Source organism: Grampus griseus (assembly GCF_964374135.1).
Source record: "Grampus griseus genome assembly, chromosome: 15".
Classification (NCBI taxonomy): domain Eukaryota; kingdom Metazoa; phylum Chordata; class Mammalia; order Artiodactyla; family Delphinidae; genus Grampus; species Grampus griseus.
This window is the reverse complement of record NC_139009.1, coordinates 51,027,972-51,051,328: the sequence shown is the minus strand read 5'-3', so window position 1 is coordinate 51,051,328 and position 23,357 is coordinate 51,027,972. Positions and strand designations below refer to the sequence as shown.

At 36.8% G+C, this 23,357-nt stretch overlaps 1 protein-coding gene across 3 annotated transcripts in view; it reads left to right on the top strand.

Annotated features, from left to right (window-relative positions):
- Nucleotides 1-23,357, top strand: part of USP34 (ubiquitin specific peptidase 34) — a 231,836-nt gene that overhangs the window by 47,189 nt on the left and 161,290 nt on the right. For all 3 annotated transcript variants that reach the window (XM_082672022.1, XM_082672023.1, XM_082672021.1), the window contains exons 4-8: nt 4,211-4,261; nt 4,420-4,569; nt 13,247-13,314; nt 18,258-18,450; nt 19,594-19,655. In XM_082672022.1, coding sequence (XP_082528148.1) covers nt 4,211-4,261; nt 4,420-4,569; nt 13,247-13,314; nt 18,258-18,450; nt 19,594-19,655 — 524 coding nt within the window. The remainder of the gene's footprint in view (nt 1-4,210; nt 4,262-4,419; nt 4,570-13,246; nt 13,315-18,257; nt 18,451-19,593; nt 19,656-23,357) is intronic.

The following is a 23,357-nucleotide window of genomic DNA, read 5'->3' as shown; positions in this document are numbered from 1 at the left end:
TTCTTCATCTGGAAAAAAAGTTGTCCTTTACTGGAAATATTTTCACATTGAATTGAGACTATTTAAAAACATAGCCCAGGAGGTGGGTGTTTTCCCTCTTGGAATTCTCCATAAGAATATTTTAAATCAGACTGTGCTCTGTCTTCTAGAATTTTTAGCCTATTATCTTCCCATGTAGAAACCTTTTAATAAATCTCTTATATGACATCAGATATTTATTAATCATTCTAAAAAATGTCATCTTGGAATCCTTTTTCAACAAAAAGGGGATCCATTTGTGCAAAGCTGTAAAATTTAATCTTAAGAACACCACACAAATAGTGTTTTTAATGCCTTAAATTGATAATTGAAAGATGCTAAAAATAGTTTGGTTAAGGATGTAGATATGTAAAATTCATGCAGAGTGTCTTAGAAATATTTTTTCTCCAGTTAAAAATCTGTTGGTAGAGTTACAGCAATACTAAATCTGCCATTTTGCTCTCAAAATCAATTTCCTCATCAGTTTTTTAAAAATGATTTTCAAATATGATAATCTCCAAATGTAGGCATAGTCACACTCCCCTGTACTTCTCCTTGTGGAATAAAATGCCCCATTATTACTCTTCTTTAGGATCATTCCATGTGACTACTTGGTTGAAAGCAGTGGCTTCATAACTTTAGGTAAAATTCTAATAAAAACCACTCTTGGATATAATAAAGTAGGAGTCTCCTTATACAGAATTCTGTATTCTTATACAGAATTCTAATCTCCTTATACAGAATTTATATGTGCTTCTTTAATATTCTGTTCATAAGAGCTGTTTCCCAAGTTTCTAATATCTTAGTAATGAGATGTTATAAATACTCTAAAATTTCTAGTTTCTGTCCTTTGGCCATGTTATTAAATATGTTAAGGGCCAGCTGTTTCAAAGGGTCTCCGATCAAAACCTTGATGTAGGGCCTCCCTGGTGGCGCAGTGGTTGGGGGTCCGCCTGCCGATGCAGGGGACACGGGTTCGTGCCCCAGTTTGGGAGGATCCCACGTGCCGCGGAGCGACTGGGCCTGTGAGCCATGGCCGCTGAGCCTGCGCATCCGGAGCCTGTGCTCCGCAGCGGGAGAGGCCACAGCAGTGAGAGGCCCGTGTACCGCAAAAAAAACCCCCCAAAACAAAACAAATCCTTGGTGTAGCATACATATATATTATAAAATTATGTGTATGTGTCTATATACATACACACAGATATCTTAAGAAAACTAATATTTATTATGCAGTGCTATAGAGTTTACTATAGAGATGTTTAATTCCACCTTTTTATAAGGAGGTAGTCCATCCAGTCTTCCCTTCATACTGTTATATGCACCCTTTCCTGATAAGACCTTTTACTTTTGGTTTTATTTATTTTTTTTTAAGAGGCACAAATTGACCAAGACTCTAGGAGAAGATTCAGTACTCCTGTTAGTGTTTTGACACCTGTGACTTTAGAAACTTAGTCAGTATCCTTATTTCATGTAAGAGGAAACTGACTTACAAAGGTTAAAAGTTTTGATCACATTTGCATAGCATATTGCTCAGAGAGTTCTAGAATTCAGGTCTTAATTCTACTGCATTGTTTCTCAAATGTTTCAGACTAATCACTAACTATTGTAATCCATTGCCAATAGTGAATTAAGATGGGAACTTGAAGCCTCTCCTCCTCCCTTCCTCCCTCCATCCTTCTTTCCCTCCTGTTGAAGTTGAAAATATTTTTAAAGATGTAGTAATTTAAAATACATAATATTAATTCACATTAAAAGTTTTGTGGAGGCCAGTGGCATTCTTTTCCTAATCCTGAATAATATAGGTAATTCTATCAAATGAGGTATTGCTCTAGTGTTAAGTATTTTTCTTAGAGCGAGATGAGTATAAAAATTGTAGAGAGAAGAGAGATCTTTGCCCTTCTGTTAAAGGTAGGTATAATATGCTCTGGCAGATTAAATACATATATTGTTGTTTTATTGTCCAAGTTTCTGAATCTAGGCTGTTTTTTTTTCTTGCCACTTTCTACTGACTTTTAATTCGCCCTTTTTAAAGAAAATTAAATGTTTTAAATTTACTCTTTTAAAGTATACACTTTAATAAGTAACCATCACTACTATCTAATTCCAACATCAATGACTTTTTTATGCAAATATTTTATTCCTAATCTTCTAGCCTTCAATTCTTTGTGGTTAGATCATAGAGCAGCATTTGCTTAATTAGATATAGAATTACTTTCTAGTTACTCCTTTATTTCTCTTTGTTTTAGAGTATCTTTTAAAGTAGCAGGCATATTCCTCTGTTTAGTTCTAGAAAGAGAGTGGCATCATCTTATGTAATAAATGTGAGGTTTTGGGGAAAAAAACAAAAACTTAAAAAATTCTTGATAGGTTTCTTAACACCTTTTCAGGGATCCTCTATAATAGCTTTTGAGAGAAGGTTCAGCTTTTATCAAGACTTCCTAGTGTTGCTCCTAGTATTGTTACCAACAGATCTATGTTCACTTCTTTGCATACTACTTAAAATGAGATTATAATAACACCTTAGGGTAGTGGCTTCATGTATCCAGAGTAGAAATATGAAATGGTAAAACAGATCTTCTGAGTAGCTAAAATAGATACAACCAAGTCCATGAGTAACATTTTGCACATCAGAATAGAATTCTGTTAGGAGAATTTCTAGCTGTGTTCATGTTAGGCAGTAGAAATCTTGACTCCAATTTGATATTTCAGCATGGTTCATCTGGTCCATGAATCGTATTTAGTAATACCACAGGAGTTCTTATATTCTGGATTTTTTGAAGACAAAAGGTTTGCTAAGAATAACTTAAAACTTTAACTGTGGCCCTGGTAGTAGAGGCTTGAGAATACATTTAAGGAGGTTTATTACACTTAATTTGACAAGTGTTTTGACCTCTCTTAGGACAGTTTTTGATTATTCTGAAATGTTCTGAGAGTTTTATGTATGCTCTCAATCAGTTGTTTTCAAACTTTATTTCAGCAGTCAAACTTTATGTAAAACAGGTAACAGCAAAGAATGAATGGGTTCCTTTGGCAGCTAACTTTTCAGCTGAAAGTATCTAACCTTCTGATTATAAAAGTAACACTTTCAATATGACTAAAAAAGCATAGACTATACAAAATATAGAGTTTAAAATAAAAGGCCTTGAATCTCTCCTTTTTCTCCATTCTCTCGTCAAAAAAAATTGTTATGAAATTAGTTCAGATATTTTCAGACATTTAAAAATTTATGAAAATTAGATCATGTTCATAAATTCTATTTTTAACAAATACAGGATATTATCTTTATATGCCTGTGCATGTGGAATTCACCTTATTTATTTTTTGATTCACCTTATTTTTAACAGCATTTTAAAGGTATACTTTACATACCATAAAAATCACTTGCTTAAAGTGTATATTATTTTCATAAATTTATAGAGCTGTGCAACCATTACCACATTTCAATTTGAGAACATTTTCATCATCCCAAAAAGATAATCCCTCATGCCATTTCACCGTATTATTTTTGAAGGCTGCGTAAGACCCTAGATGGTTATGTCACCATTTTATTTAGCCAGCCTATTGATAGATATTGAAGTTGTTTCTAATTTTGAAATGTTATAAATAGTTTCAGTGAGCATCATTATACATACATTTTCCAGCACTACTTTTACTAGTTGTTTAGGATAAATAACCAGAAGTTGATTTGCTGGGTCAAAGGGAAGGTACATTTTAAATGTTGATAGGTAACTGCCAAATTATCCTCCAACAAGGTCATACCAGCTTATATTCACACCAACAGTGGATGAGTATGCTTTTAGGTAGTTTAAATCTTACGTATGGAAAGCACGTTGTGGAACTTTTGAGTATACCTCTAGAGATTTCCCGAGTACAGTTTCAAAACCACTTAACTAAGTTTAAAATGTGTTCAAAAATTACCCCAATTATTTAAGGAAAGGTTTTTGTTTAAGAAGGCAAAATAATGTGTAGCATATAGTATAGAAAGATTTCTTTGGAGAAGAGTTAAAGTATACTTTAGAACTGAATCATATTAGCTTCAGTTAGGAATACTGCTGTTGATGATGAGAAGCAATTGTACAATCGGTGAGTTTTTATAAAATCAATCTTTAAAAAATCGTAGTTTTTAAAGATTGTCATGTAGTAGTGTGATGTAATTGTATTTACCTTTTTTTCTTTTTTTTTTTTAAATCAGGATATATCAACCCAAGAAAGCAACATATTAGGGGCATTCTGTGATATGAATGTAAGTGTTTATCTGTTTTCATTCTTAGGTTTATGGAAAATTTTACTTTTTCATGTAAGTCTTTTTGAGTTTATGCCTGACCAGTATCTTTCCAGTACTGGTAATAAAATAAAAATTGTTCCTGATAAGTTTTAAAATAGATTTTCTTTTTTCTTCAGGATGTAGAAGTACCATTGCATTTGCTTCGTTATGTATGTTTGTTTTGTGGGAAAAATGGCCTTTCTCTCATGAAGGACTGCTTTGAATATGGAACTCCTGAAACTTTGCCATTTCTTATAGCACATGCATTTATTACAGTTGTATCTAATGTAAGTATTGTTTGGAATTGGTTTTAATCTTGAGATCAAAGTCTAGTATTTTAATAACATAAATTTTTATGTTCAGAAAAGCCAGATTATGAGTGATTTACATGTACAATCTTGTTTTTCTTTTCTTCTGGATTATACTTTGAAAAAATCGAGTACAGAAATCTTTTTTAAAATGTCTTTGTTATAATAAATTGGAATTTGTATCAGCGGTTAGGACTTGGTGCTTTCACTGCTGTGGCCCGGGTTCAATCCCTGGTTGGGGAACTAAGATCCTGCAAGCTGCACGGCACAACCAAAAAAAAAAAAAAAAATTAATGAATTTAAGTTAACTAGATAAATTTAGCCATCTACCTCTTTAGCCAGGGATTTTGTACTGGGAAATTTTAGAGTTTTTGGTTACTTAAATGATGGTTAGCCTAGCCTAGGGCACTACTACAGTGTGTCTGACTTCCCTGTATATTGCAAGTGAAGAACTAACATTTCTTTTTGCCTTTGTAAAGAAGATAATTCTTTCAAATGTTGTGAATGTCAGCTACTGTGAAGCACAATATGTGTGGAAGCAGAGAGAAGAAATACATTTTACCACCTGTGTATTAAAATCTAACCTAAAATAATCTTCTATTCTGGTCATCATTTAAAAAAATAGTGAAGCAATACTTAAATCTAACTTTACCAAAGCCTGAATTCTTGTATTAACTGAGTTACCTTAAGTAATAACTACTGTGAAATACTTCAAGTGTGTATATAAAATACAGGGTGAAAAAAGACTGAACAAAATAACTTTGTTTCCTCGTTTCCAGTGTAGAAATAACACTGGAGAGGACACTGGCTTCACTCAAATTTATTGAGTATCTGGAACTCCATGTTTCCATATTTGAAATAATTAATTTGTATCAAGGTCATTTTTAGTCCCCAAATTCCTTGGTTTCTGACAGGTTGAACATGCTACATGTAATGGCAGTGTAGCATGGTAGGTTAAGAATATACACTTTGGAGTCACAATTGCATTTGAATTCTGAACCTGAGCCTCAATTTTTTTTTTTTTTTTTTTTTTGCGGTACGCGGGCCTCTCACTGTTGTGGCCTCTCCCGTTGCGGAGCACAGGCTCCGGACGCGCAGGCTCAGCGGCCATGGCTCACGGGCCCAGCCGCTCCGCGGCATGTGGGATCTTCCCAGACCAGGGCACGAACCCATGTCCCCTGCATCGGCAGGCGGACTCTCAACCACTGCGCCACTAGGGAAGCCCTAGCCTCAATTTTTTAATTCGTAGAATGGGAATGATAAATATGGTGATCTACCTTAAAAGATTGTTGTGAGGTTTTAAGATTTTAAGCTCTTATTAATAGCACCTGATACATAGTAAGCCCTTAGTGACTGGTGCTGCTATTTATTTTAGCTATTATTAACACTTAACCTGATTCTGTTAGTCTGATTGACTTTATTTGTTTGAAAGAAAGTTTTATTCAGTTTGGCTTCCTTTGGGAGAAAGAATAAAATACAGACTTTTGAGTGAACTTAAATCCTGTGTTGACAGTTTTAAATTGTCATAAATTTAGAGAGGGTAAATAACTGAGTTTGAAATCCAAAGTTCAAAAAATAATTTATCTACAGTTTTCCTTAATCAGGAATATTAACCTGAATTAAAATGTATTTCTTGAATTAATTTTACTAAATCTTGGTGTTAAAAGTCTATTGTGGAAGCCTCGTTACAGGTAACTTATTGCTATCTCTTGAAAAGTAATCCTTTACTTTGGATTCTGTTTGGAGGTTTGGATTCTGTTTCATTTTTCTCTTCAGCCTTTTTGTGACTGCTAATTGGTGGGCTGTTGTCAATTTGCATAACTTTATCTTGTAACTCAACTGAGACTATTAAACCAAAGTTAAAATTAGTCATACTGTTTAAATTAATAATGTAATTGTTTGGATACTATAATCTATGTTTGTTTTTTTCCTGAGAGTATAACATAATGTACTTTTTAACCAAAGGTTTTATAACTTGATTGGGTAACTCTCATTTGGCATCTTTTCCTCATAAAAAAATATTTTTTGATTTTGCTTTCTTCTAATTTTTAAAAATACAGTTAATACTTTGGTGCAAATTAAGAGCTTAAATTATAATTCTTTTTGTAATTAAGTTGTCTGCAGACCCTGTACTTTATTTTTTTCAGAGTCTGGACTTTTTCTTAAGGGACTGGTGACATTTAAAGCAATATAAGTGTTGGCATGATTTCTGACCTTTTTTTGGAGTTTTGACCACTCTGCCTGAAGTTTATATGAAAACACTTAGCAGCCACTTTAAACAATTGAAATAGACATCCTTATTGCATTTTGAGAAACTTTAAGGCCTTTAAATTTCAGACTTTTCTAGTCACATACAAGTTGATCTAGAGCAGAGTAGTTTCCTTTAGTGGATCATTGTAAATGATAAACCCTGGTCATTTCTGTATGTCTCATTTCTTTTCTTGAGAAATAGGCAGCTTGTTTAGCCATGTTGTTTCAGCTTCAGTAAGGCTGAAGGTCCCTTATTTGGGAATCTCTGATTTTCCATGGGCTTTCATACAGGAACAAAAACTCCTACATTTAAATAATGAAAAAATTATTGAATTTTAGGGCAATCCTTTTCTTGAAAAGCAAAAAATTCTACGAATTATAAACTACTTTTATGGTAAGGTAGATAAGGCCTGACCTTATTGAGTACCTGTTTCTCCCACACTTGATTATAATAAATCACACATTCAGAAGAAAACATGTTTATATCAGTTCCTGGGAACCAAGCCATTCTGTTTGTTTTCTAGGGTCATTCCCTCACTCTTAATGAGGAAGTTGGTGTTATCTCCTAGAACTTTAGCTTGCAGCACAGGAAAACTCACTTTGCCTTGAGTCTGAGTTATCAGCAAAGAAGGAAAACTCTTACTTTGATCAGTTAAGGTTCAAATCTGATAATACGCTTAGGCCCATACACTTATTTCAGTCTCAGAAGTTTGCTTTAGCATTTCTAAACTAACACTGTTAGGAGAGTTCTCAGTTTTGCACAAGTATTACTCCACTCTTATAAGGATCTATTCTTAGTAATAATGACTGCCACCTCAGGGAAATAACAACAAAATCTTTATATATGTAGTTTTCTTATTTTGTATTGGTCTGTAGGTTTTCAGCAAAAGCAGTTAACCAATATTTAGCACAGCTTACAGAAGTAGAATGTAGAGTCCTCATAGAAGTTTCCCCACTGAGATGCATGGTGGTTATAGCTCATAGTATGTATCCTGCCTCAGCCTCAGCAAAGATGCCTGAGTTAGTCATCTCAGACATGACACCTTTTATTAATTACAAAATAACAAAGCCTAAGGACTTTGCATAAAGAATTTAAGAGTCATGGGATTTATTTTATTAATATGAATGGAAAAGTACAAATGAGCCTTAATAAACCTCATGAATATATGCTTTACAAAACAGATATGACAAATTATTACCTAAGAGATGTTATCAGACATGCAAACTTGTAGTAACACAACAGAAGACACAATAACAATTTCCGAACTATCAGTTTCCTAAGACTACTTTACAAAAAACACTAACAAGGACTATTTAATATCAGAAGTTAGGCTGGGATTATACATTTTCATATATTTTCACACTAATCAGGAGAGTTCGCTGACAGTTCAGTGAAGTTTTCATTTTGTCAAAACTAGCTTTGTGATGCAGAATACTGCCTACATTTCTGCAGTTATAAGGGGATCAGACAATATTTTTTCCTATTCCTGAGATTTTTAACAAGTACTTAGAAGGGCTACTAGAGCTCTGTTATCACAAAGAGGGGGAAGCTCAAAACTTACAGTAAGGAAAGAAAAAGGACCTATGTGATTAATAGCATATGGAATTTGATTCTTGTAATGGTATACCTCATAGTAGATTAAAGAATGTAGATTTTACAGAGAAATAATCTTGGGCTTGAATTGTAGTTCTGTTATATACTATCTAATTTTTTTGTTTTTTTGTTTTTAAAATTTTTTTATTGATGTAATATCTAATTTTGATTACATTATGTCTATAAGCCTCACTTTTTTCATCTATCACAATGGAAATATTAAGGGTTCAGTAAATGGTAGCTCTTCTTTCTATTAAAAATTTCTTTCCAATGTTGACATTTTTTCCCTTGTCATTTTTATTTAAATTTTTGTTCGTTGGCATATTTGTTTATCCCCAAATAAAAGGTATCACTGTATCTATTTTCATTTTCATCCGTTCTAATGTATCTTATATATAATTGAATCTGTGAACCTTTTAAAAAAATTTGAAATAAACATATAGAAAAGTGAACAGAATGATAAGGTATGGCTCAGTGACTTACCAAAGTGAATATCCCATTTAACCACTACCCATGTCAAGAAACAAATCATTGTCAATTCCCCAGAAGCCTCCTTTACGATTCCTCTAAGTCACTATCCCATCTCTTTGCCCTTAAAGGTGAACACAATTCATACTTTTATTTCTTGCTTTTCTTTGTTTTATTACTTAAGCTTATATCCCTAAATACTGTGATTTAGTTTTGTCTCTTGCTAACTGTATAAGTAGAATCACATACAATGCATTCTTTCATGTATGGCTACTTTTGTTTAACATTGAGATTTATATTGCATGTAGTTCGAGTTGCTCATTTTGATTGTTGTATAATACTCCTTTAAAAATATACCAACATTGATCTGTTTTACTGGTGATGGATTAATTTGGTGTCAGCATTCTCTTACATGTCTTTTAGTGCATGTGTACATTATTTTCATATATATATAGTAGTGCAATTTCTTTATCACAGGGTATACATATATTCAGTTTTACACGTTAATGCTAAGATTTTCTGAAGTGATTGTATTAATTTACACTCTTACCAGGAATGAGAGTTCCCATTGCTCCATATCATTGTAGACACCTAGTATTCTAACTCTTAGAGATTCATGATGAACTAATAGTAGTATCTCCTTGTGGTCTGCTTTTGTGTTTTTAAATGACTAAAGAGATTGAGCACCATTTCGTGGGCATATTAGCCATTTCAATATTTTTCGAGAAGTGTCAGTTCGTTTTTTTTTTGCGGTACGTGGGCCTCTCACTGTTTGTGGCCTCTCCTGTTGCGGAGCACAGGCTCCGGACGCGCAGGCTCAGCGGCCATGGCTCACGGACCCAGCCGCTCTGCGGCATGTGGGATCTTCCCGGACCGGGGCACGAACCCATGTCCCCTGCATTGGCAGGCGGACTCTCAACCACTGCGCCACCAGGGAACCCCAGTTCAAGTTTTTTTAATCTGTTTTAAAAATCAAATTGTTTGCCTTTTCCTTACGAATGTGTGGAGATTCCTTATATGTTTTGGTTACAAGTCTTCTGCCTGACATTTATGTATTGCTAATATCTTCTTCAACTCTGGTTTTGCTTTTCATTCTCTTGTGTCTTTTAAGAGTTATTTTTAACTTAACTATAGTTGATTTACAGTACTGTGTTAGTTTCAGATGTACAGCTTCAGATTCTTTTTTTTTTAAATAAAATTTATTTATATTTTTGGTTGTGTTGGGTCTTCATTGCTGCATGCGAATTTCTCTAGTTGCGGTGAGTGGGGCTACTCTTCACTGCAGTGTGCAGGCTTCTCGTGGCGGTGCTTCTCTTGTTGTGGTGCTTCTCTTGTTGCGGAGCATGGGCTCTAGGCACACAGGCTTCAGTAGTTGTGGCACACAGGCTCCAGAGTGCCGGCTCAGTAGTTGTGGCGCACAGACTTAGTTGCTCCACTGCATGTGGGATCTTCCTGGACCAGGGCTTGAACCCGTGTCCCCTGCATTGGCAGGCGGATTCTTAACCACTGTGCCACCAGGGAAGCCCCAGATTCTTTTTCATTATAGGTTAGTACAAGATACTGAATATAGTTCCATGTGCTATACAGTAAATCCTTGTTGTTTATTTTATATGTAGTAGTGCATATCTATTAATCCCATACTCCCAATTTATCCTTCCCTCTCCCCCTTTCCCTTTGGTAACCATAAGTTTGTTTCCTGTTTTGTACAGAAGTTGATGTGTATTATTTTTTTAGATTCCATTTATAAATGATATCTTATAGAATTTGTCTTTCTCTGCCTAACTTACTTTACTTAATATGCAAATCTCTAGGTCCATCCATGTTGCTGCAAATGGAAGGATTTCTTTCTTTTTTTTTAATGGCTAGGTAATATTCTATTGTGTATGTATACCACATCTTCTTTATCCCTTCATCTGTCGAGGGACATTTAGGTTGCTTTTATGTCTTGGCTATTGTGCTGTGAACATTGTGGGGTGCATGTACCTTTTTGAATTAGGGTTTTTGTCTTTTCAGAATATATGCCCAGGAGTGGATCATATGGTACCTCTATTTTTAGTTTTTAAAGGAATCTCCAGACTGTTTTCCATAGGGCTTTACCAATTTACATTCCCACCAATAGTGTAGGAGGATTCCCTTTTCTCCAAACCCTCTAGCATTTATTATTTCTGGACTTTCTGATGATGGCTATTCTGACTGGTGTGAGGTGTCGTTTTGATTTCATTAAGAGTTATTTTCTAACCAAACTTAATGGTGTATAATTTATAAAAAATTTTTTTCTTTATGGTTAATGTTTTCATTAATGGATAAAAAATCTTCCTTATGAAGATATTTTTCTATGTTCTGGAATTTTTATTATGTTACTTTCACATTTTGATCTATAGTTCAGTTGGAATTGACTTGTGTGTGTGGTGTGTGAGGGATCAGGATTCATTTTCTTTTCTGTATAGACAGACACTGGACCTGTCGCTATTTATAGCAAAGACAGTCCTTTCCTATTTGTTCTGAAGTATCATTTTGTCATAAATCAGGTATCTTTATTTGTCTTCTTGTGCATGGGTCTGGGGTTTCTAGTATATTCCATTAGTCTATTTGATTAGTCTTGTGCTGTTTTGCATACCATCTTAATTTCTGCTGCTTTATAAGAAGTCTTGCTATCTGGTAAAGCAAGTTCTACCTCCCTGTCATTTTTTAAAAAAATTTATTAAGATGTAACTGACATATAACATTAGTTTCAGTTGATTCAATATTTATATATGTTACAAAATGATTACCACAGGAAGTCTAGTTAACGTCTGACACCATTCATAGTTAACAAATTTTTTTTTATAAGAACTTTTAAGAACTATTAGCACTTTCAAATATGCAAAACCATTTTATTAAGTATAGTCACCATGCATTATATCTCTACTCCCTGTCATTCTTAAAGAGTGTTTTGTCTCTTCTTGGACTTTTGCATTTGGAATCAGTGCCTAAAGTTCCACGTATAAACCTTTTTGGGTTGCATTGAATCTGTAGATCAATTTGCGGAGAACTGTGTCTCTGAAATATTGAGTCTTCTAATGTATAAATATGGTAAATGTGTTTTTATTTACATGCTTTAAGATTTGTCTCATAATTTTCTGTGTTTATGTGGAGATGTTATATATCTTTGTTAGACAATTTCTAGGCGCATGATATTTTTTGATGCTGTTGTAAAGAGAATATTTTTGAAAATTTTATTATTTTTTTCTGGTATGTAAGACGTGTATATATGTATTATATATATGTAATATAGTATGTGTATGTATGTATATATGTGTGTATATTCATTTACTTACATTAACTTTCTAAGCAGCAATCTTGCTAAACTAGTTAATTCCAAAAAGGTTTATCTGAAAATTATTTTGGATTTCTTACTTACATAATCACATCATCTCAGAGTAATATTGATTTTAATTCTTCCTTTTTAGTCTTATGCCTTTTATTCGGTTTCTTGTCTGTTGCACTGTCTAGGACCTTCAGTTTAAGTTGAATTAAAGGTATTCTTGTCTTGTTCCTAGTCTCAGAGGGAAGAGTTTTAGCATTTCACCGTTAGTATTGTATTTGCTATAGGACTTATGTTTCATTAGATTAAAGTGAAGCCATGCAGTCTGTATTTACAAATTTGTTTTCAATTTGTATTACTTGCATGTGTTAAGGCTTAGTATTGTAGTTTCTTGTTTGATGATTTGCTTAGGATTTTTTTCTTATATGATATTTAAACTGCGATTTATGAGAATAAAACTAATATGAGCATATTAGATTTAGAAATGGGCTGGAATATTATGTAGAAAAAATTAAGTGAACAGATTATTATAACTTTCATTATAACTTAGATTGGGATACTTACAGTAAGAACTTAATTAAACAAATAGTTGTTGATGATCAGTGTTTGACTCTATAAAATATATTTGTCTTAGATGGATATTGAAGTGACCAGGTATCAGGTAATTTGATATGTTTTAGAAGGAAGGATGATTTATTAAAAAAATAATTTAGTTCTATAGTATTTGGGTTGCTACCATACAAAGAGGTATAGAGTAGCAGGTAGTAAGACGTTACTTGGATAGGTGATTCTCCCTTTTCAGGAAGAAACTGATAGTAATTCTTCAGATTGATTTTAGGTATATGGATTAGAATTGTTTATAGGTTAAATTACTTACCTGATATGTGTGCAGTTGTATTTCCTAGTTTATCCTTTTCAAAATAGATGAAATACATTTAGTCTTTAGAGGCAGGAAAATACTAAATGTTCTTGTTTTTAATTAAAGACATGTATTTCACATATTCATTAATCATTAATATCATTTTTATGTTTCTTTATAGATTAGAATATGGCTACATATCCCTGCTGTCATGCAGCACATTATCCCTTTTAGGACATATGTTATCAGGTAAGTTTATAAAATCTTTCTCCCCTGGTTATCCGTGTAGTAATGTTGTTTTTTTTTTTTTTTTTGGCGGTACGTGGGCCTCTCACTGTTCTGGCCTCTCCCATTGCGGAGCACAGGCTCCGGACGCACAGGCTCAGCGGCCATGGCCCACGGGCCCAGCCACTCGGCGGCACGTGGGATCCTCCCGGACCGGGGCACGACCCCACGTCCCCTGCATTGGCAGGTGGACTCTCAACCACTGCGCCACCAGGGAAGCCCAGTGTAGTAATGTTTAAACTATTCATAACATAGTACATAATTATATAGTTTGAAAGTCCTTTGTGTTCACATCCTCCAGAGAAAATTTTTGACCATTTGATGTATTTTTTAATGCACCTATGTAGGTTTATATTTAATGTTTACTTTAAAGCAATTTATGTTGGAATATTTTTTATGTAAGTATAAAGAATTAAACAGATTAACAGTGGTTGCATGATATTCCACTGTATTTATTCAGTCAACAAATGTATACTAAGTATTATGTTGTAGGCACTGGAGATACAGCAGAGAAGAAAATATATCTCCTTTTGTGCAGTCTGTGTGCACAATAAGTAAATGATACAGTTCATTAGAAAGTCATGAGTATGACAGAGAAAAATTGCGGCAAGGGTGGGTTGAGAGTTCTAGAGAGTGGGTCACAATTATACCTATGGTATAGAGAAGGTCTCATTGGGAAAAGGGTGATATTTGAGTTCTGGAAGTTCCAACCTAAGAAGGAAACCTAAGACGAGGATAGAGATATTATCATATTTATTAGGCTTAGAGTGTAAACTGTTGGAGTTCTAAGATTGTATTTCTTGATAATATTTATGAGTTCTTTATAATTTTTATTCATTTGCAAAGATTTGAGTGCCTGCTATTTTCTGGTTACTGTTCGGGTTGGAGAAAGTATCAGGAAAAGAATCAGATAGTGATGAATCCTATGCAAGTAAAGATAAGGTGATAGAGAATATGAGGCCTTTCTGAAAGGTGACATCTGAGGAACATGAATCTGCTAATCAGATGATAAGTAGAAGGAACATAAGGGCATAGGCTTTGAAGTTGGAAAGAATATGACATATTAAAAAATTAGAAGTAGGGACTTCCCTGGTGGCACAGTGGTTAAGAATATGCCTGCCAATGCAGGAGACACGGGTTCGAGCCCTGGTCCGGGAAGATTCCACATGCCGTGGAGCAACTAAGCCTGTGCGCCACAACTACTGAGCCTGCAAGTCACAACTACTGAAGCCCATGTGCCACAACTACTGAAGTCCATGAACCTAGAGCCCGTGCTTCGCAACGAGAGAAGCCACCACAATGAGAAGCCTGCGTACCGCGAAGAAAAGTATCCCCCACTCACCGCAACTAGAGAAAGCCCGTGTGTAGCAATGAAGACTCAACACAGCCAAAAATAAAAAAATAAAGACATTTATATATATAAAAAAAAAAACTAGAAGTAGACTGGTGGAGCATAGTGTATAAGGAGGTAAGATTATGATATGAGGTTGGATATAAACGGGCAGATTATTCAGGACCTTCAAGACCTTTTAAGGAGCTTGGATTTAATTTTAGCAGTGGGATCTATTGAAGGGTTTTAAGCAGATGAATCATGATGGCTTTTTTAAAAAAAATATTTTAAGCTGCTTAATTTGTAATCTTTTTTTAAAAAAATTTATTTATTTATTTATTTATTTTTGGCTGCGTTGAGTCTTTGTCGCTCCGCGTGGGCTTTCTCTAGTTGTGGCGAGTGGGTGCTACTCCTCATTGCGATGCATGGGCTTCTCATTGCGGTGGCTTCTCTTGTTGCAGAGCGCGGGCTCTAGGTGAACAGGCTTCAGTAGTTGTGGCACACGGGCTCAGTAGATGTGGCTCGCAGGCTCTAGAGCACATGCTCAGTAGTTGTGACATACGGGTTAAATTGCTCCGTGGCTTGTGGGATCTTCCCGGACTAGGGCTCGAACCCATGTCCCCTGCATTGGCAGGCAGATTCTTAACCACTGCGCCACCAGGGAAGTCCTCATGATGGTTTTTAAAAGATCACTTTGGCCTTTAAGTGGCTCATAAATTACAGGAGTGTTGGAGGAGGAGCTAGGAGACCAGTTGAAAAGTTAATGGAGTAGTCCTGGAAAGAAATGATGGTTACTTGTACAAGAATTGTTTATGGTGATTTGAAAATTGACTGGAAATAGTTGAAAATGAAATCAATAAGGTTGGTGATTGTGGAGTTTAAGGAAAGGGGTAGCATAGTGGAAGACACTTAGCTGCCCTCCCTTTGATTTCTCTTTTTGCTGTGAGTATCATTTACAGATGTGAAAGACTGGGAGAATTTAAAGACGTAATTTTGAGATGCTTGTGGGACATTTAAGTGGCACGGGGAAATTGGGAATATAAGCCTGTAACTTAGAACAACAGCGTTAATTTAGGAGTTGTCAGCATAAAGGTAGCACTTAAAAACCATGGGAATAGGGGCTTCCCTGGTGGCGCAGTGGTTGAGAGTCCGCCTGCTGTTGCAGGGGACACGGGTTCGTGCCCTGGTCCAGGAAGATCCCACATGCCGCGGTGCGGCTGGGCCCATGAGCCATGGCCACTGAGCCTGTGCATCCAGAGCCTGTGCTCCGCAATGGGAGAGGCCACAACGGTGAGAAGTCCGCGTATCACAAAAAAAACTAAACAACAACGACAAAAAAACCCATGAGAATAGGACTTCCCTGGTGGCACAGTGGTTAAGAATCCACCTGCCAATGTAGGGGAGATGGGTTTGAGCCCTGGTCTGGGAAGATCCCACATGCCGCAGAGCAGCTAAGCCTGTGTGCCACAACTACTGAGCCCATATGCTGCAACTACTGAAGCCCGCATGCCTAGGGCCAATGCTCCGCAACAAGAGAAGCCACCGCAATGAGAAGCCCACGCACCGCAAAGAAGAGTAGCCCCCACTCGCCACAACTAGAGAAAGCACGAGGGCAGCAATGAAGACCCATCACAGCCAAAAATAAATAAATAAATTTTTAAAAAACCTCATGGGTGGGCTTCCCTGGTGGCGCAGTGGTTGAGAGTCTGCCTGCCGATGCAGGGGATGCAGGTTCATGCCCCGGTCCGAGAAGATCCCACATGCCGTGGAGTGGCTGGGCTCGTGAGCCATGGCCGCTGAGCCTGCACGTCTGGAGCCTGTGCTCCGCAATAGGAGAGGCCACAACAGTGAGAGGGCCGCGTACCGCAAAAAAACAACCCAAAAAACCTCAGGGGAATAAATGAGGTCATCTGGGGAGAGAATGTAGAAAGAAAATAGAAGTGAATCTAGGGGACTTCCCTGGTGTTCCAGCGGGTAAAACTCCGTGCTCCCAATGCAGGGGGCCCGGGTTTGATCCCTGGTCAGGGAACTAGATCCCACATGTGTGCCGCAACTGAGTCCACATGCTGCAACAAAGATCCCGCATGCCGCAACTAAGACCTGGCACGGCCTAAATTAAAAAAAAAGAAGTGGGGCTTCCCTGGTGGCGCAGTGGTTGAGAGTCCGCCTGCCGATGCAGGGGATACGGGTTCATGCCCCAGTCCAGGAGGATCCCACATGCCGCAGAGCGGCTGGGCCCGTGAGCCATGGCCGCTGAGCTGTGCGTCCGGAGCCTGTGCTCCACGACGGGAGAGGCCACAACAGTGAGAGGCCTACGTACCGCAAAAAAAAAAAAAGTGAATCTAGGATGGAGTGCTATATCAGTTTGCTTTTGCTGTGTGAGAAAACACCCAAAACCAGTAGCTTAAAATAACAGCCATTTATTATTTGTCACAGTTCTCTGGTTGGCTAGCTTTTCTGATCTGGGCTGACTTGGCTGGACCTGGGTGCTCTGTGATAGATAATCTCAGTCATTTGTCCTCTGGTTGGCAGGCTGATTGGTCTTGAGTGGGGAAGGGTGCTCATATGTATCTTGGCAGTTGGCTGGATGTCAGTTGGGGCATTAGCCGTGTCTCTCTCATCCAGCAGGCTATCCTGAGTCCTTTTCTCAGTGGTGGAAGAGTTCCCAGCAAGAGAGGGCAAGCTCAAAGGCTTTTTAAGCTTCTGCTTATGTTACATCTCTTAATACCCCACTGGGCAAAGGAACCTTCATGGCAAAGCTCAGATGCAAGGAAGTAGAGGAATAAATGACACATTTGTTGGGAAGAGTGGTAAAGTCACATTGCAAAGACTACTATATAAAGTGATGGGAGGAATTTGGGGCCTTTCTGCAATCCATTACAAGCACTGAGGAGCAATAATGTTGAAAGGTTGGGTACAGGAGGAGAGACTAACCAAATAGAATAGGCAGGGCCTGAGAGGAAAACCAGTGGTTTGTGATTTTTGAAAGCCAAAAAAGAATGATGTTTAAAATGTACACATTTTGAAGAATTTTGGCTGTGTTGGGGAGTAGATGTACTATTTATATGAAGTCAACTGAAATTTACTAAAACAGGAGCTGTATACATGACAGGTACTAGAGAATAGTAAAGCTCTACTGGAGGTGCAGGTGCAGAATCCGATGTTAAATGACTTGGCTCTGTGCAGTTCCTCCCTCCCTTCCTCCCTCCCTCTTCGTCCCTCCCTTCCTTCCTCTTCCTCCCTGCTTTCCCCTCCCTCCCTCCCTCCCTCCCTCCCTCCCTCCCTCCCTCCCTCCCTCCCTTCCTCCCTTCCTCCCTTCCTTCCTTCCATGTTGTGTTAGGCTTTGCAGTTCCTGATTTATGTTGGACTCTCAGCAAAGGGCACATTGCCACAGGTCACAATCCTTGAAGCATTACTTAGAAATAGTTTAAATTGGGAGTATTAATCCCAGCATTCCAGGTACTACTGTACTTAACAGTTTGGAGGTATGGAGCAAAGGAATATTATTGAATTATTGAGTGGTCTTCAGAAATAGTTTGCAAGTTTTTGTGTATGTTGTATTTCTGTATCATTTCAGGTATTTATGCAAGCTCTCTGATCAGGAGTTAAGACAGAGTGCGGCTCGCAACATGGCTGACTTAATGTGGAGCACAGTGAAAGAACCATTGGACACGACGTTATGCTTTGATAAAGAAAGCCTAGATCTTGCATTTAAGTACTTTATGTCACCTACTTTGACTATGAGGTTGGCTGGATTAAGTCAGATAACGGTAAGCTGTATTTGCTTTATTTTTGGTAATTTTTTGTTTGTCCTCTCAGACTATCATCGTTATGATAATACCTAGTATTTATGGAGCCATGCTAGTGGCCAGTATACCTAGTGGCATAAATACCTAGTATTTATGCCATGCTAGGCATTGTGCTAAGTACTTTACATGCATTACTTTGTGTGACCCTTACAAATAATTTCTATATGTTCTCTTTTTCCCTATTTTAAATACGAGGAGACTGAGGCTTAGATTTAGAAGGTTTTATACCTTAGGTCTTTTTGATTTCCTTCACTTTTTTTTTTTTTTAAACTGTTCAGTTTTTTGCATTTAGAAAGCAGTGTTTTCAGAGAGAAAAAGAGTCGGAGATTATAAGTAGTTACTTAATTTTCCAGGCAGAAGCCACAGATTATTGGGCCATAGGCCAAATTTGACTAACAGAAATGTTTGGTTTGCACAGTAGCAAGTACTGTTTTAAATAGGGAGAAATACATATTATTGACTTCTCCTGGAGGGGCGGGGTGGGTAGAAAGACCTAGTGTCTTTGGGTCTGTCTTCTTGCATGACAACAATTTGCTAGAACTAAGTAGTTAGCTGCATTTTTTAGAATGGATATATTTTCTCTGGTTTACCAAGGTCTGCATTAGGTTTACTCCTTTACATTTGGGGCCTGTTTTTGTAGTGTAGTTATTCTGAAGTAGCTAGATTGTACCCATGTATTGAATTTTGTGACCTAGATTTTACCCATGTATCGGACTTTGTAAGTGTTGAAAACACTTAATGACAGTTTCCCAAATCAAATCTTAAAAGTGTATGTCTAGGAATCCTTTCCCGAAATTTGGTTTGTAATGACGTGTTACTTGCCGCCTTGCATTAGATTTTTGTGTTTTTCCCTTGTTCAGCTTTTTCTCTAGCATACTTAGTGGAATAAAGCCTAAGTATTACTTGTGGAATGAATTAGTGTTTAAAAATGATAAAGGAAATAGACTAATTGGGAAGTATATATGTATATCTGATTACCTATCTTATATTTTATACTTTTGATCTGGTTATTGATTATGATCTACATGTATCAAACTGTGTTGGCAATTGCTAACATATGCAAGAATAATTTTGGAAAAAATCTTTAATTTCTTTTCTCTATAGAATCAACTTCACACCTTCAATGATGTGTGCAATAATGAATCATTGGTATCAGACACAGAAACGTAAGTAGGAGCATTAATTTATGCATAAGTACTATTTTAATGTGTAGCTGTTTATATGGTAAATGTAATTGACTTTATTAGATTTGAAGTGTTTACTAGAAATTCTTTGCCTTGTGGCTTCATCTGTACAGTCTTTAACAAGCTTTCAGAGGAATATATTGCAATACTTCTCTTTTTAAAAAAACATATCGTGTTTTCACAAAATGCAAAGGGATACTATACAGGAGAATTTAATAGTAAAGAGTATGGTACAGATAGTTTTCAGAAACCACACTTGATGCAGGAAAGGATCTCATTTAACACATTTTTCTGGGGAAAAAACCAAGTTCATGATGCTCATGTATGAAAAGAAGTAGTTTTTATAGCTTAGGGCTTTTTAAAGTACTTAGAAATATTTATTTTTTCCAATATTTATTCCATTTAGTTGTCCATCCAGTATAGAAATCATTTTTTAAATCTCGGTAGTAATATTTTCTGCTTGAACAGAGTTACATAGTTTTTTGTTTGTTTTTTCTGTGCCGCTGTGTGGCTTGCAGGATCTTAGTTCTCCAACCAGGGATCAAACACGTGCCCTCGGCAGTGAAAGTGCGGAGTCTTAACCACTGAACCGCCAGGGAATTCCCCAGAGTTACAAAGTCTTAAGGTGTTAGAAAATTTGTAATTATATGAATGAGTCATATTTTTGCTTTACTGTAACTTTTATGCATTGATCTTAGTTTTGCTCTATGGAGCTGATCTCAGTTGAACCCAGCCCTTCTTGAATTTGGAAACCAGAGACTATGTCTCTGCTTTTTCCCTCACATATTATGGTTTTTAGATTTATCACCAGACAAGTCATTCACTCTTGGCAACATTCTTTGTCAGTGGTGCCTTAAAATGTGTGGCCTAGAATTGGTAGTAGCATTATAAATTATGGGTCATACTAGGAGTGCTATTTCACACAGTCAAGATACTATATAGATTATGTCCAGTGTATATAAAACTACAGCTCTGGATTTCCCATTTGACCCCTCAGTACCCACCCTCCAACCCCTTCAGACTGCCTCTAGGAGAATCTTAAAATTGCCAATGCAGTAATCACTCCCTATCCCTGCAAAAAGACAAAAAAAAAAAAAAATCCTGGAATCACTCGTGCAGTAACCCCACATGTCCAGGTTAGGTCTCTGTGTTGCTGTGGATAGAGAAAAGAATGAATTCCATTCAAAAATGTGTAAGGTTTATACATACTAAAGATATGCTTAAGAGGGAGGAGAGTAAAAGTTTTGAGGAATAGTGGGTAGGACAGTTTAAGTTGGGAAGAGAAGGGTCTGTACAGTGTGAAAAGATTGGAGCAAATACAAAAAGTGATAAATATTGTCGAAGCCTGTGAATTGGGTCTCTCTTTTTAAGCAGTTTTATTAAGATATAGATACATATAAAACTCACCTGTTTTTATAATGAATTTTAGAAAATTTACACAGTTGTGCAACTATCATCACAGTACAGTTCTAGAACATTTACATCACTTCAGAAAGGTCCCTTTTGCCCATTTGTAGTCAATCCCCATTCTCCCCACCACCCCCAACCCAGGGCCGCACCACATGGCACGTGGCATCTTAATTCCCTGCCCAGGGATCGAACCTGTGCCCCATGCAGTGGAAGCTCAGTCTTAACTGCTGGACTTCCAGGGAATTCCTTCAATCCCCATTCTTATCCCCAGCCCCACTAACCTTCTTTGTCTCTATAGATTTGCCCTTTTTTGGCATTTCCTATCAATGGAATCATACGACAGTGTTTTTTTCCATTGCCACCTTTCACTTATACTGTTTTTCTTGAGGTTCATTCATGTTGTGGTGTGAATCAGTACTTTGTTCCTTTTTATTGCTGAATAGTATTACATTATGTAGCCATATCCCATTTTGTTTATCCTTTTACCAAAGTTGATGGATATTTGAATGTTTCTACTTTTTGATTAGTGTGAATAATGCTGCTTTAAACATTTGTGTACAGTCTTTTTGTGGACATATGTTTTCATTTCTCTTGGTAGATACGTAGGCATGCGATCACTGGTTTGTAAGATCATTTTATGTTTAACTTTTAAAGAAACTGTCAAAATGTTTTCCAACATTTCTGTATTATTTTATATTCCCACTAGCAATGTATGAGGGTTCCAGTTTTCCCCCCAGTCTTGTCAGGACTTGTTTTTATCTTTTTGATTATAGCCATTATAGTGGGTATAAAGTGGCATTTCATTATTATTATTTATTTATTTTTTTTTTGCGGTACGCGGGCCTCTCACTGCCGTGGCCTCTCCCATTGCGGAGCACAGGCTCCGGACGCGCAGGCTCAGCAGCCATGGCTCACGGGCCCAGCCGCTCCACGGCATGTGGGATCTTCCCAGACTGGGGCACGAACCTGTGTCCCCTGCATCGGCAGACAGACTCTCAACCACTGCACCACCAGGGAAGCCCTCATTATGGTTTTAATTTACATTTGCCTAATTACTAAGGATGTTGAACATCTTTTTATATGGTTATTTGCCATTCTATTTCTTCTTCACTGAATTGTTTGTTCACTTTTTGCCTAGCTTTTAGTTGGGTTATTTGTCTTGTTTTATAGATTAGCATATGATCTGTACCACAGAATATTCATATGTGCTTAAGAAGACTTTATTCAGCTGTTGTATGGAGTGTTCAGTAGATGTCTTTTAGGTCTAATGAGTTTGTAATACTGTTTGTCTTCTATATCCTTGTTGATTTTTTTACCTACACTTGTTCTATTCCATTATCAAAAGTAGGGCATTGAAGTCTCCAACTTCAGTTTATCCTCATCTGTGGATTTTGTTTTTATTAATTTGCCTATTTGCTGCAATTTATTTGTGATCCCCAAATCAGTACTTTTGGTGCCCTCACGGTCATTTGTGGAAATGCACAGAGCAGTAAAAAATGAGTCTCCTAACATGCACATTTCCAACTGAAGTCATACAAGGTGATGCTCTGCGTTGTTTTAGTGCTGGTTACAGAAATGACCAGAGGAAGGAAGTGGTAGGAGGCAGTGCAGTATAGGGCAAGAAGCTCTGGCTCTGGGCCGGTTGGAGGGATATGAATCCCAAGTCTAGCACATGGTATTGGGCAGCCTCAGTAAAGTCACCGCAACACTTCTGAAGCTCATTTTCTCTTTTGTAAAATAGAGAAAATAGAATCTGATAAGTTATTTTTAGGATTTAAGATTCAAGGGTTCAACATGAGTAAATTTACTCCAGCAATTTTGTAGAACTCAGCTGCCATGAGTAACAAGAGTTGACTGTATTATTTGTTTTTTTGTCCTTTCAGTTCTATGGTGAAATATTATATACAATGGAATTCTATTCAGCCATAAAAAAGAATGAAATCTTGCCATTTATGGTAACATGGATGGACCTTGAGGGCATTATACTAAGTGAAATAAGTCAGAGAAAGACATCATATGATCTCATTTATGTACGGACTTTAAAAACAAAAACGCTGAGATCAGCTCAGTGCTTTGTGACCACCTAGAGGGGTGGGATAGGGAGGGTGGGAGGGAGACGCAAGAGGGAGGGGATATGGCGACATATGTATGCATATAGCTGATTCACTTTGTTATACAGCAGAAACTAACACAACATTGTAAAGCAATTATATTCCAATAAAGATGTTAAAAAAAAAAAGAAAAAAAACCCCAAAACCCTAAGCTTATAGACAC